This window comes from Gobio gobio, assembly GCF_949357685.1.
Source record: "Gobio gobio genome assembly, chromosome: 6".
Classification (NCBI taxonomy): Eukaryota; Metazoa; Chordata; class Actinopteri; order Cypriniformes; family Gobionidae; genus Gobio; species Gobio gobio.
The window spans coordinates 3,737,157-3,752,055 of NC_137102.1; the positions used below are offsets into that span (position 1 = coordinate 3,737,157).

The 14,899-nt window shown below is 37.3% G+C and overlaps 1 protein-coding gene across 1 annotated transcript in view; it reads left to right on the forward strand.

Moving 5' to 3' along the window:
• Positions 1 to 14,899, forward strand: part of brinp2 (bone morphogenetic protein/retinoic acid inducible neural-specific 2) — a 220,415-nt gene that overhangs the window by 65,362 nt on the left and 140,154 nt on the right. Inside the window, exon 2 of the mRNA XM_079819006.1 lies at positions 764 to 1,084. Within this exon, the coding sequence (XP_079675132.1) occupies positions 813 to 1,084 (272 nt within the window). The 5' untranslated portion in view covers positions 764 to 812. The remainder of the gene's footprint in view (positions 1 to 763; positions 1,085 to 14,899) is intronic.

Genomic DNA, 14,899 nt, shown 5'->3' on the forward strand with positions numbered 1-14,899 from the left:
TAGGAGAACTTTTTTAGTGCTATATAGCACCAATTTTGGTGCTTCAGTGGTTCTTCAGCGGTTCTTCAGAGGTGCTATATAGCACCTTAGTCAAAGAACCAGTGAAGAACCACTGAAGAACCAAAATATAGCACTAAAAAAGGTTCCCCTTATGGTTTACGAGCCAAGAACCATTTTTGGTGCCATATAGAAGCTTTTTTTTTTAGAGTGTAGAAATGAAATTCTAAACAATATATTCAAATATATGTAGGTTTTATGAATTCAATTAAGTATCTAGTAGACTAAAATTTACTGGTAAATTTTAAAGTAAACAAACATCACAGACGATGGCAACTCTGGCATAATGTCAATAACACTTCCATTAATTACTTACAGTTTCTGTACAGTTATTGAGGTAAACATCCCTAAAGTATTGAAAAAAGTACCGTTGGGAATTACAGGTGCGGTTAAAATGTGAACGGTACCCAACCCTTGTTGTATGGCATACAGTCAGACAGTGCTTATCATAAAATAAATTCTAGAAGGGTGATCAGAAGACATGAAATATTGAATTATGAAAACAAAAAAATATCCCACTACACTGTAAAAATATATTTTTCAAGGTTGTAAATAAACTCATGAATTCTGGAGTACGTTTTTCAAGAAAATACTACTCCAGTACTTGAAAATGTTGTGTTTTGTTACTTGCAGATTCCTGGTTATTATTTGTGAAATGTATATGAATATATGCTGACGCCATCGTCTTCTCTTCCTGTCTGTTCAGGTCAAAGGGATTGGCAGAAGAATGCTGGCGCCAGGTGCCCAGGGGCAGGATGGCGTTGTGTTGGCAGAGAGCTGCGGCTGTTAGATGGTTCCTCTTGATGCTCCTGTGGCACTGGGCACCTCTGGGCCCACTGAGCTGGTTTCTGGCTCTGGCTGAGCGTCTGGACCAGAAGAGCTCACCGTTCTCTTCCATCTCCGGCCGGAGCAGCGGCCAGCTGGACTGGCTTCTGTCTGATAAAGGGCCCTTCCATCGCTGTCCAGAATACACTGAGTTTAAAGAACGCTTCCAACAAGGCTTCTCCACACGCTATAAAATCTACAGGTTTGTGATGCTTACATTATTAGTTATGTTTTATGATGGATGGATGCACTTTTATGATGGATGGATGCTCTTTTATGATGGATAGATGCACTTGTATGAAGATGGATGCACTTTTATGATGATAGATGCACTTTTATGATGATAGATGCACTTTTATGATGATAGATGCACTTTTATGATGGATGGATGCTCTTTTATGATCGATAGATGCACTTGTATGATGATGGATGCACTTTTATAATGGATTGGATGCACTTTTATGATGGATAGATGCATTTTTATGATGGATAGATGCACTTTTATGATGGACGGATACACTTTTATGATGGATAGATGCATTTTTATGATGGATAGATGCATTTTTATGATGGATGGATGCACTTTTATGATGGATAGATGCATTTTTATGATGGATAGATGCACTTTTATGATGGACGGATACACTTTTATGATGGATGGATGCACTTTTATGATGGATAGATGCATTTTTATGATGGATAGATGCACTTTTATGATGGACGGATACACTTTTATGATGGATAGATGCACTTTTATGATCGATAGATGCACTTTTATGATGGATGGGATGCACTTTTATGATGGATTGGATGCACTTTTATGATGGATAGATGCATTTTTATGATGGATAGATGCACTTTTATGATGGACGGATACACTTTTATGATGGATAGATGCATTTTTATGATGGATAGATGCATTTTTATGATGGATGGATGCACTTTTATGATGGATAGATGCATTTTTATGATGGATAGATGCACTTTTATGATGGACGGATACACTTTTATGATGGATGGATGCACTTTTATGATGGATAGATGCATTTTTATGATGGATAGATGCACTTTTATGATGGACGGATACACTTTTATGATGGATAGATGCACTTTTATGATCGATAGATGCACTTTTATGATGGATGGGATGCACTTTTATGATGGATGGATGCACTTTTATGATGGATGGATGGATGCACTTTTATGATGGATGGATGCACTTTTATGATGGATAGATGCATTTTTATGATGGATAGATGCACTTTTATGATGGACGGATACCCTTTTATGATGGATAGATGCACTTTTATGGACTTCAAAACAGAAACAGTCATTCACTGCCATTATAAAGCTTGGAAGAGTCAGGACATGTTTTAATATAACTCTGATTGTGTCCGTCTGAAAGAAGAATGTCACACACACCTCGGATGACTTGAGGGAGAGTAAATCATGGGCTAATTTTCAATTTTGGATGAACTAACCCTTTAACAAAGGTTTTTAAAGGCATTTTCAGCAGAAAATGAAAGTTGGTTACAGTAAAACATGTTAAATGGTGTTGACTACACCCTTTGTGGTAGGTGAAAACTTTATAAAACTAGGAAAACTTGTGAATGAAAGGTGTTTGAACGCTACAGTAAGCAGTGGAGTTTCCTGCACAAGTCTGGGCACAGAACTTCTGTCAGACTTGTGATGGGTCAAGAAAGCACAGTGAGGAGTCCTGACAACATCATAGCAGGAGAAAATGAAAAAAATAAATAAAAATACTAACGTCTCAGTTGTGATGAGGCTTCGATCTGAAGCAGTCCATGATATCATTGAGTGGACAGTGCAGGCACATGATAGAGAAGGGCCATAGTATTTCATTTACTTTAAATAGAGTTTTACTGTAGGATATTAATATTTTCTACGTTTATTTTATAAACATTTTTGTCTTTGTTTTATGACCGCAGGCAGTGAAGACCTCTGACGTGTCTGCAGTTACAAAATCCATTTACATCTACACTGACCCATAAATGATGGCCTTGTAAGGGAACCCCCTCTCCTAAAATATGAAAAAACTATATATTTACTTGAAAAATACTGAAAAATAAAATAAATATTATATAAATGTGTAGAATTTAATGTTTGGGATCAGTAGGCCTACATTTTTTCCCCCAGCAAGGATGCATTAAATTGCAACATTAATAATAAGAAATGTTTCTTAAGCATCAAATAAGCATATTAGACATTTCTGAAGGATCATGTGACACTGAGCAATGGCTGCCAGAAAACCTCAGCTTGGCTATCATAGATATAAAGTACAATTAAAAATATAGGGGAGACCAGGTATGGTTGTAACATGGGGAGTGTTATAACCATAGATATACATGATAAAGGCTAGATCTCTTACGGCGGAGTCTCTAACATCATCACCGGCGGCCATCTTGTCTGCATGAACACAAATACTCTTATCTCGCTGAAATATTGACGGATTTACAAATGGTTTGGATGCTTACAAACGTTATTAATGTGGCTGGCTATAATTCTGGATACTTGAACAAATTATGAATAATTATAACTACATCTCTGACGTTTATAACAAACCAAACAGTTTGAAAATCTGTAGAAAATTGAGCAAGTTATGGTTATTTAAAAAGTACACGCACCATTAAAACACAATGTTAGGAGTGAGCGAGCTGACGGTGACAAGATGGCCGCCAGGTGCAGACGTCGACCTCCATTGGCCAGCAGCGCGGATCTAGCCTTTATTATGGATATCTATAATTACAACTATACACTGTAAAAACAAATTCAGGTCTCCAATTGAACATTTTCTAGTGAGTGATCACATCTAAATTTTTCAGTTGGCCAAATTGAATTTCTGTGAATTGATGGAATTTAATTCAATTAAAATTCAAGAAATTCAATTTGGCCAAATGAAAATTTTAGATGTGATCGCTCACTAGAAAATGTTCAATTGGAGACCTGATTTTTTTTTTACAGTGTACCAATTCCACCAATCAAGGATAAACTAGGAGTCATATTATCGTTTCGGTTTTTACTCAACTCCCCTCAGATCCCATATAAACCTCAGTCTGTAAGGAGCAATTTGGCAACTCAAAGCCAAAGGAAGTGTGGGTAAAATGTGCCGTATGCAGTCTCTAGACCCGCCAAGCCTAGGGTTAACATCATTCATTTGTCACTATTCATAGTTTTCAGTCATGTGACTGTCGTGGATCCCTGGAGGGCAAAACCGCCATAGAACTGCAGCACAGCCTGTCAGTTTTCCATCTTAAAAACAAAAATATGTGAACAAGATGCAAGTTTTGGGCACTTGTGATCCATACACAGCACCTGCTGCAGTGTTTCAATCATGAAAAACAGCGGGACGTTCTAAAACGCTTGACGTGAAAAACACTTAGGGTGGGTTGCACCAATAATTAAGCTAAGTTTAACTCTAATCAAGGATTTGTTGATCTGGGTTTTATTTTAAATCGAGTACCACTTAATTTTAAACACCGATTAAAAGGGCTGATCGGTGCAACCCATCCTTAAAGTGCCTTAGTATACTAAAACAGTGATATTAAATTCAGTTTACAGCTTTTTAATGATGCAGACTATATACAGGCGAGCAGATGAGCCCAGAATTTCGACGGAAAAAACGCTTAACGAGAAACCTTGTGTTGTATTTACATTCTGTGTTCATCTGCTTGCCTGTACAGAGTATGCATCATCAATAAGGTGTATATTGAATTTAGTCTTTTAATATCACTGTCTTATTACATGTAGTACTTACACAAACCTGGTAAAAATGACTGGAGGTCAATGGAAGAAAGTCTTTTTTTGCCCTCCTATAACGGTGTGATTCTGACTGAGAATATTCACAAACTGACACACACACACATTGACAGTGTTTTTTGTGAGAACGTTATGTTCTTTACACAGGTACCCTGGAGTCAAGTGTTCATTACGCAAAAATAACATTAAGCAGGTTTGTTCTAGTAGAGTCATTTACACACACGTACACACTCCCGAGTCAAACCGTAAGAGGATTTGCATTGTTGTGTATTATTATTTTGGTTTTTGAAGCATATTGCATGGTTTTGCCGCTGTTTTTGCTTCTTTTGTCTAATTGTTACATTTACCCCAGCATGGGGAGATTACTAAGGCACACCATGTATTTGACATCAACTCATAAGGGCTGTGATAATATGGCAAAGGTTTGAATTGGTGCCTTTTGTAGTAAACAAATGTGGGTACTTTGTATAAAATTGTATCCCCTCTTGCTCAAAAATTACAGACGATGAAGCAAAAAGTGTTACAGCCATACCCAGTCTCCCCAATTCAAACAGAACGTGGTTATTTTAAATTCTAATAATATTTCACAATATTACTGTTTTACTGTATTATTAATCAAATAAATGCAGCCTTGGTGAAGATGAGACTCTTACCAACCCCAGACTGTTGATCAATAGTGTAAAATTGCAGCTGTCAATAAATAATTTGTCTTTATTAATACATTTATTTTAAAGGTGCAGTGTGTAACTTTTAGCGGCATCTATCGTTGAGGTTGTGAATCCCCCACCGCTCGCCGCTCCCTTTCGGAGCACAGAGAGAAGCTATGGTGGCCCACACAGGACAAAATGTGGTCGTTGGAGAGAGCAGAGAGTGACTAGCGCTCTGTAGAGAAGTTTGTCCCTTTAGGGCCACTGTAGAAACATGACAGCACAAAATGGTGGCTTCACTGTAAGGGACCCGCGGTGTGTGTAGATAGAAACGGCTCATTCTAAGCTAATAAAAACATAACGGCCTTTATACACCACTGAAAACATAGTTATGTATAAAAAATATCGATTTCTTGATTTTAATCGATTCTTACTTATTCTTAAATCCCAAGAATCGATTAGTCATCCTGTTTTCAGTTAATGAATGAAATAAACATTGTAGCGCCTCCCATCCAATAAATCACTATAATCTTTGTGCTTTATTACTATTGATATGAAACAAAGTCTCAGATTTCAAATTACGTCTATTTTTTTACGAAATTCAAAAACATATTCTCTTCCGCCTTAATACCAGTAACAGCGCAAAATAAACATGAATGAGCTTCTGAAAGTGTGTTAAAAGATACAGGACAACTTACCGAAATTCGTATCAAGTCACATAGAATCGCTCAATCAGTGTTTCAACCGCAGAAAGATGTACTGTAAGTAAAACGGCTTGTAAACAATGTCATGTGACGTCACATTTACCTCAGAAAAACCATATCCAGTGTCCATAAACTCGTTAGTCAGCTAGAAAAATTAACTCTAGAGTGGAGAATTTTGCTAATTATATGCATCACATTACATAGGATATTCATTGTCATTTTTAATGTTTAACGTCTTCAATATTTAATGCATGTATGTATGAATAAATCTGGCAAGTTTTTAATACAGCCACCATTTAAATGTTTATATTTAAAAAAACGAATTGGAGTGGAATTATGATTATGTCATTGTAAAGTTAATATTATAACTTTATTATTATAAAAAAAACATAATTTAGTGTCATTTAAGTGTTTGTATACAAATCAGTCCATTTTTACCTTCAATATTAGTAGGCTAATGTAGTATCAACTGACTCCCATATTTACAATATTAGTTCAGAAAATTTGTTTTCCTTGAGAATATTGGCCATGTATTATACCTGATACATATCCACAATAATCCATATTGAATTGAATCGAAACGAAACGAATCGAAAGCTTGTGAATCGAAATCAAATCGGATTGGGAAATTTGTGTCAATACCCAGCCCTAATGAATATTATTTTGCATTTCTGTCAATAGATTATCATAAATACTACACACTGCACCTTTAAATGTATTGCTATTAATTATATTTTCCTATAGTTTGAAAACCCCTGCACTACACTGCGCCATCTAGTGTGTTTGTGTTGGGAATCAAACCATCTCCTGGGAATCAAACCGGTGACCCGTATCCGGCGTGATGACTCTGATTGTTCAAATATTCCTATCTAATAACTGCCTCATTGACACGGCATCCTCAATAAACCCGTCTCTGGCGTGATGACTCTGATTTTTCGAATATTGCACTTTATTAACTGCCTCATCGACACAGCATCCTCAATAAACCCGTCTCCGGCGTGATGACTCTGATTTTTCGAATATTGCACTTTATTAACTGCCTCATCGACACAGCATCCTCAATAAACCCGTCTCCGGCGTGTTGCCTCCGATCTTTCGAATATTGCACTTTATTAACTGCCTCATCGACACAGCATCCTCAATAAACCCGTCTCCGGCGTGATGACTCAGATCTTTCGAATATTGCACTTTATTAACTGCCTCATCGATACAGCATCCTCAATAAACCCGTCTCCGGCGTGATGACTGATTTTTCGAATATTGCACTTTATTAACTGCCTCATCGACACAGCATCCTCAATAAACCCGTCTCTGGCGTGATGACTCTGATTGTTCGAATATTGCACTTTATTAACTGCCTCATCGACACAGCATCCTCAATAAACCCGTCTCTGGCGTGATGACTGATTTTTCGAATATTGCACTTTATTAACTGCCTCATCGATACAGCATCCTCAATAAACCCGTCTCCGGCGTGATGACTCTGATCTTTCGAATATTGCACTTTATTAACTGCCTCATCGACACAGCATCCTCAATAAACCCGTCTCCGGCGTGATGACTCTGATCTTTCGAATATTGCACTTTATTAACTGCCTCATCGACACAGCATCCTCAATAAACCCGTCTCCGGCGTGATGACTCTGATCTTTCGAATATTGCACTTTATTAACTGCCTCATCGACACAGCATCCTCAATAAACCCGTCTCTGGCGTGATGACTCTGATTTTTCGAATATTGCACTTTATTAACTGCCTCATCGACACAGCATCCTCAATAAACCCGTCTCTGGCGTGATGACTCTGATTTTTCGAATATTGCACTTTATTAACTGCCTCATCGACACAGCATCCTCAATAAACCCGTCTCCGGCGTGATGACTCAGATTTTTTGAATATTGCACTTTAATAATTGTTTCATCAATACGGCACCCTCAATAAACCCGTCTCCGGCGTGATGACTGATATTTCGATTATTCCTATTTAATTATTGTTTAATTGACACATCCTCAATAAACCCGTCTCCGGCGTGCTACCTCCGATCTTTCGAATATTCCGATCTATTATGACCTCTGACCTGTAAAGTTGCCAGAATAATAATCATATGCTGTTTGAGGAGAACTGCCCCCCCGACTGAGCCTGGTTTCTCCCAAGGTTTATTTTCCTCCATTCTGCTCCTGATGGGGTTTTGGTTTCCTTGCCACTGTTGCCTTTGGCTTGGCTTGCTCAGTTGGGGACACTACATTTTTCAACTAAATATCCAAATAAATCTAATTATTAAACTAAATTAACCATATAAACTAAATGACTGATCTAAAGCCCACTTTGTCACTGTATGATAATTGAAATGAGCTGATGACATCAGCGTTTTCTCAGGAGCGGTTGTACGGCTGAATAAAATTCTGTTGCATTATTTTCCTGTTTGACACTGTGAAGCTGCTTTGAAACAATCAGCATTGTTAAAAGCGCTATATATATAAAGAATTGACTTGACCTTGCCATTGGTAGCATCATCCTTTTCAGTCGCAACACGGTGGTTATAATTCAGCTGTTGACCAGTTTTAATTATGCGCACGGCGTGCTGCTAACATCGCTCATTCACTACAGTGCATTTTAAATATCGATCGCCACACATTCATTCCAGTCCATGTCAAAGACACACGCACAGTGGGAAGGAAAGGTGTGTTTGGTGCATTACTGTGTCTGACCTCAGCTCCGTCAGGGGAGTTTGGCCTTTCTGCCGGCTTGCTTTGCCCCCTGCTGGTGCGCAGCCGACTCTGTCCAACTCTCTCCGCTCGCCGAATTCAGGACGCAGCATGCCTACAGCAGCTGGGCAGAGAAAGGCCCACGGAAACTGTGATGGACTCAGTGAGGGGGAGACGAGCCTCTGCCAGAGCTGTTTGAAAGGCTGTCCTGCAAGCCAAAGAGTCTGTGTGGGTGTTTGGGTGTAGGCGAGTCTTCTGTATGTGCCTCACAGTTCACATGCATTGTGTAAACAGAATCACTGAACTCGCACTGAAAAGATGGGACTTCAGCTGGTCACCGCATTGGCCCTTTGATATGATAACAGATCAGGATTTCCAAGAAGAGAAACTGGGTTGCACATCACAAGAGGAGAACACCAGCAGGCACTGTACCTTTTACTGCTTCCTTGGGCACAGCTCCCCTCTGGGGGTTAACAATGCACCAAAGGATCCCCGGCAGAGTGAATTCTATGGTCTTTAGTCATACTGCCAGCTCCGATGGGGATTTTTTTCTGTTGCGAGTGGAAAGAGATGTGCGCTTGCATTGGTTTTCTTTGTTCCAAGGCTTTAGCAGCAGTTGACATTTACATTCAGAAGTTATTGAATATGGAAACCTCTGTGAGCTCAATAAAAAGAAATAAGTAACACTGGTCTACAGTTGTTTTTAGAAGTTGTCAGCTTGAGAGATAAACCGTGCAGTTTATTATGTATGTTGATGTGCTGAATTCAAATATGACTATTAAAGCAATGTGGCTAATCACAGTCGTAGTTGTTGATCTCTTGAACGCAATGGCCAATCAGAAGTGGGGGTGGGGTCTAATGGCAATTTTAATGCATTCTGCCTTATTTACAGTTTCAAAGAGTTAATTCTCATGCTAAACGTGGACAACATTTTAAAAAACAAGTTGGATTTCTGTGCCAAATACACTCTCGTTTTTTTCCGAGTATGATGACATAAAGGGAGGAATGCCTTGTATGGGCACTTCTCCCGGATGAGTGCACACACACACACACACACACACACACACACACACACACACACACACACACATCAACCAGAGAGAGAGAGCAAGAGCGTGTCCATCATTGAGCTTCTTTCGGGTTACAGGAGCCGTCGGCGGAGCTGGCGTTGTGTTTTTAGACACGAGATCAACAATGTCACTAAAGAAGTCTGTGTGTGTGTGTGTGTGTGAGGGAAAGATCACCTTGTTCAGCTTCACAAATAACCCAGCGTTAAGGAAACCCAGTGTGTTTCTGAAGTGTGTATTTGTTCCCGGTCATGAGTGGAAACCGCAGGTGGTGAGTGAAACTGCATCAAATGTGTGTGTTTTGTTGGCAATCGGCGTGTAAGTGCATATAGTGTGAACAACACCAACGTGTGTGTGTGTGTGTGTGTTCATGACTATTTAGCTCCGCCCACTATACGCCTCCATGAGCTCGGCTGTTTTCAGAAAGAATCGGTGCAGTGTATCTGTCTTTTATAAATATGATAAACTAAAGACTCTTGTGAGATATGAAGGATCAACACTACTCTAGAGATACTCAAGAGTAACACCAGACTGGCAGAAACTGTGTGTGTTATTCCCCCATTAAAACCCCAGCCAATTTTATGCTGCAAAGTTTTGGAAGTGACATCTACATATAAATGCTGGATTCACTCTGCACGGGACAGAAATATGATATGTTAAAATAGTAACGCATTAAAGCAATATAAAAAGAAACTACATACATATTTTTGCAATTCTATTAAAATTATTGGTAAAAGTGATGACTCTTTCTTAGCCTACATCAGCACTTTACTAGAGCACCCTCAGTGATCTGATTCTGGAACCGGGCATGATTTTACTAATTTTTGTTTTAAATTGAGATCCCTTCCCTTTATATATATCCTCTGCCATTCCCAGTTAGGGTTGCTACCCGTCCCGTGAAATACGGAATCGTCCCATATTTACAAGCAAAATGACGCGTCCCGTATTTTACATAGGTCCACACATAGTTCATAACACATACAGATTTTGCAGTGTGGAGAATACGAATAGCAAATATAAAGAAATCAATTTCACAATAAGCTCATTTGTGCGTGATTGAGTTTTAGCGGCTTTGTTGCCATAGCGGCGGAGTCTCGAGAACATGCGCTGTACACTTGTACGTTTTTTTTTTTTAAAACATATCGAGCTCACGTTTGAACGCAAGAGGATCTCCAGATATTGGGTTGAATAGAAAAAGGTATCAATGGGTCTGTCCAGTAACTCATGATGAACCTCAGGCCAACTGCACACTTTATGAGAAGCATTTTTTTTAATGGATAATATATTCATATAATATTCCATGCATTATCAGAGCTTGACAGACAGAATTATTATTTTTTAGACAGGTTAATTAATAGATTATAGCCTAATAAATGTTATTAATATAATTTATAATTTAGCTTGGCTATAATCATACATAATAAATAATCCTGTCAAAGTTTATGACATTTAAAAAAAATTTAGATTAAAATGGGACAAATAATTACATGATAATATAATCATAATTTAAGTAAATTAATTAAAAAAAAGAAACATTTTTGAAAATCAAAAAAGTGATTACTGGTTCAGAATGACTGCTTAAAGGGATAGTTCACCCAAAAATGAAAATTCTGTCATCATTTACTCACCCTCAAGTTGTTCCAAACATGTATACATTTCTTTGTTATGTTGAACACACAGGAAGATTACTATGGAAGTCAATGGTGTCCCCAAAGCAGCCTGGTTACAAACTTCCTTCACTCTATCTTCTTTTGTGTTCAGCAGTACAAAGAAACTCATACAGGTTTGAAATATCATGAGGGCGAGTAAATGATGACAGAAATTTCATTTTGGGCTGAACTTTCCCTTTAAAGTGCACCAAATAGGCTACTAAAGAGCTCTTTAGAAATAAATAAAATAATCAAATGTAAAATAATATAAAATGTGTTCTGTTGCAAGTTCACATATTTGATATCACGGTTTTTTATTGAGCTGTCAAGTTGTCAATGTTGAAATATTAATGTCATGACGTATTCTTTATTTCTGTCCTTTATGCAATTGTTGTTGTTTTTTTGGTGGTGCGTGAATGGGTGTCCCTTATTTTGACACACTGAAGGTGGCAACCCTATTCCCAACTCAAGGGTCGTATCCTGACCCAATAGTACATCTTGAAAACTAGAGCCTATAAACAATTGTAAGCATAATTTTTGTTCTCAGTGACCCAGAATTAATAAAGAGGTAACGTACATAACTTACATTTGAATTTGCTTGATGTCTCCAAACAATGCATTTCCTAATACACTCTAAAAAAACTGGTGCTATATGGCACTACAAGTGGTTCTTGTCTCGCAATCATAGGGGAATCACTTTTGGTGCTATATATCAACATATCTTATTAGGATCTGTATATGGTAGCGATGCTATATAGCACCTCAGTCATCCCAAAGAACCGGTGAAAAACCGCTGAAGAACCGCTGAAGAACTTGATTTGGTGCTATACAGCACTTAAAGTGGTTCCCCTATTATTACACTCTAAAAAATGCTGGGTTAAAATAACCCAAGTTGGGTTGAAAATGGACTAATCCAGCAATTGGGTTTTAGGCCAGCGGTTGGGTTTAATGTTTGCTTAAAACAACCCAATTGCTGGGTTAGTCTATTTACAACCCAACTTGGGTTATTTTTAACCCAGCATTTTTTAGAGTGTACGAGCCAAAGAACCACTTTTAGTGCCATATAACCTACAGGAGACTTGATAACCTAATGTTATGAAGGGTACTGCAAGCTGTTTTAGCCATCATATATGATGCTTGAATGCTTTTTCAACTATAAAATAATAGGCAGAACCATAAGACTTTGTATTAGTGATTTATTTGTACAACAGAACTTATAAAAATATAATAAAAATGAAATATTAATAAAAAAGAGCTAAACTTCTTTGCAACTGAAAATACAACAAGTAATATAAGTATAATAACTATAAATATAACTAGTAATATAAATAACAATATAATATAAATATATAGCTATAAAAACACACACAATTTGCAAATGTAAAAAAAAAAAACATTTACTGGCCTTTTACTGGCGGATTCAGGTCTACAACAGCAAGTGCAGATCTTGAAGAATCTGAAAGCTTTCTTCTCTTTTCTGCTGGTTGGCTGGTGCTTGGATGCCATAGCTCATCTGAAGACTCAACCTGATGCCTGTAGAATGGCAAGGAAAGGAATGAGAATTAGCACTGCATGTCCTATTTCTGTATAGTTTGCCCATTCAATCAACAATCACACTGTCATCATTCACTCTAATTACAGGCCATCCCATGAACAATGAAACTGATGGGCAGTCGGTTAGACAGCATTCATATTGACGGCGGCCCATACATTCTCACACAGCCCAAGCATCAATCTAACGGCCGGCTATACAGTGAGCATTCATATTGACGGCGGCCCATACATTCGCACACAGTCCTACAATCAATATAATGGCCGGTGAAACAGTGAGCATTCAACAATCACACAGATGGTCGGCCGTCCAGAACTTTTCTTTTTTCGTCAATTTGTTTTTGTAGCACAGGGGAAAAAAAATGCATTTTATATATTATATATATATATATTTTTTTTTTCTGTGTGCGCTAGAAAAAATGCTAAATATCAGTATATGTATAATCTATACTGGTATATTGTAATTTTTCTAGCACACAGGAAAAACATAAAATAAATACAGTCTCAATATATATATATATATATATATATATATATATATATATATATATATATATATATATATATATATATATATATATAAACAATTACATGTGTTATATATATATATATGTTTTATTTACACACACATGGGGAAAAATTATATATACTTTTTCCCCATGTGTGCTAGGAAAAATGCAAAATATCAGCATATGTATAATGCATACTGGTATATTGTAATTTTTCTAGCACACAGGAAAAACATAAAATAAATACAGTCTCAATATATATATATATATATATATATATATATATATATATATATATATATATATATATATATATATATATATATATATATATAAACAATTACATGTGTTATATATATATATATATGTTTTATTTACACACACATGGGGAAAAATTATATACTTTTTCCCCATGTGTGCTAGGAAAAATGCAAAATATCAGCATATGTATAATGCATACTGGTATATTGCATTTTTTCTAGCACACAGAAACAATAAAATACATACATTCTCACACACATTCTCAATATACATAAACAACTACACATAGCAACTCACCGGTATGTTATTGGATCAACTTCTCTGTCAACAAGCACCGTCACCGCTGTGTTCACTCTCCTTTTTCACATCGCTGCTTCGAGTGAGCTCAAATAAAGCATCTTCAGCACAATAAAAACTTCTTTTGACGATCCATTGGATAATACATTCCGTCCAGTTAGTAAGATTAGCAAACAGTTACTACAAAGAGACCTCTGTTTGTTTACTAGCGCGTTAGCTTTTAGCTGTCAGATGGGGGGTGTCAGGCTCGCAGCATCTCGTCGGAGATAGCGCCACATTGGCACATTCAGATGAATAAATATTCACGCCCATGTGACAAACATACACATGCAAGGTCTCGTTGGAATCGTGTGCTCATTGGCTACATTTTCTGTCAGTCATGACGATTCAATGCTTTTATTGGCTCCAGATAAACAGACATTATCATTGGATGAGCACGTCATGACATCAGATAAAACGATCGCTATGGTTGGATATTTTTGACTATATCGCGGCTATCTTTGCATGTTTTTGAGTGGGGTTAGTTGGATTTTGTTCGTAACATTCTAAGCTTTAAACCCATGCCACTTTATTCTACCGGGAGACTGTTTTTGGTGCATTATTTTATTGCATAACAGTCTAGTATGATACTTCGCTCCGCAGAAATGCAATGTAAACAAAGGATTAACCATCAATATTACACCGTTATTGTTTCGTTGGATTAAAATGCTCTATGGGATGTTATTCAGTGGACCCTCACCTTTCCATTCGTTCTGGAATTGTTTGCAATGGATGCGTGTGTGGCTCGTAATTAGGACACTAAAGGTATGTACTCTGTTTTTATTTATAAAATCGTTGATGTGTATTGCTT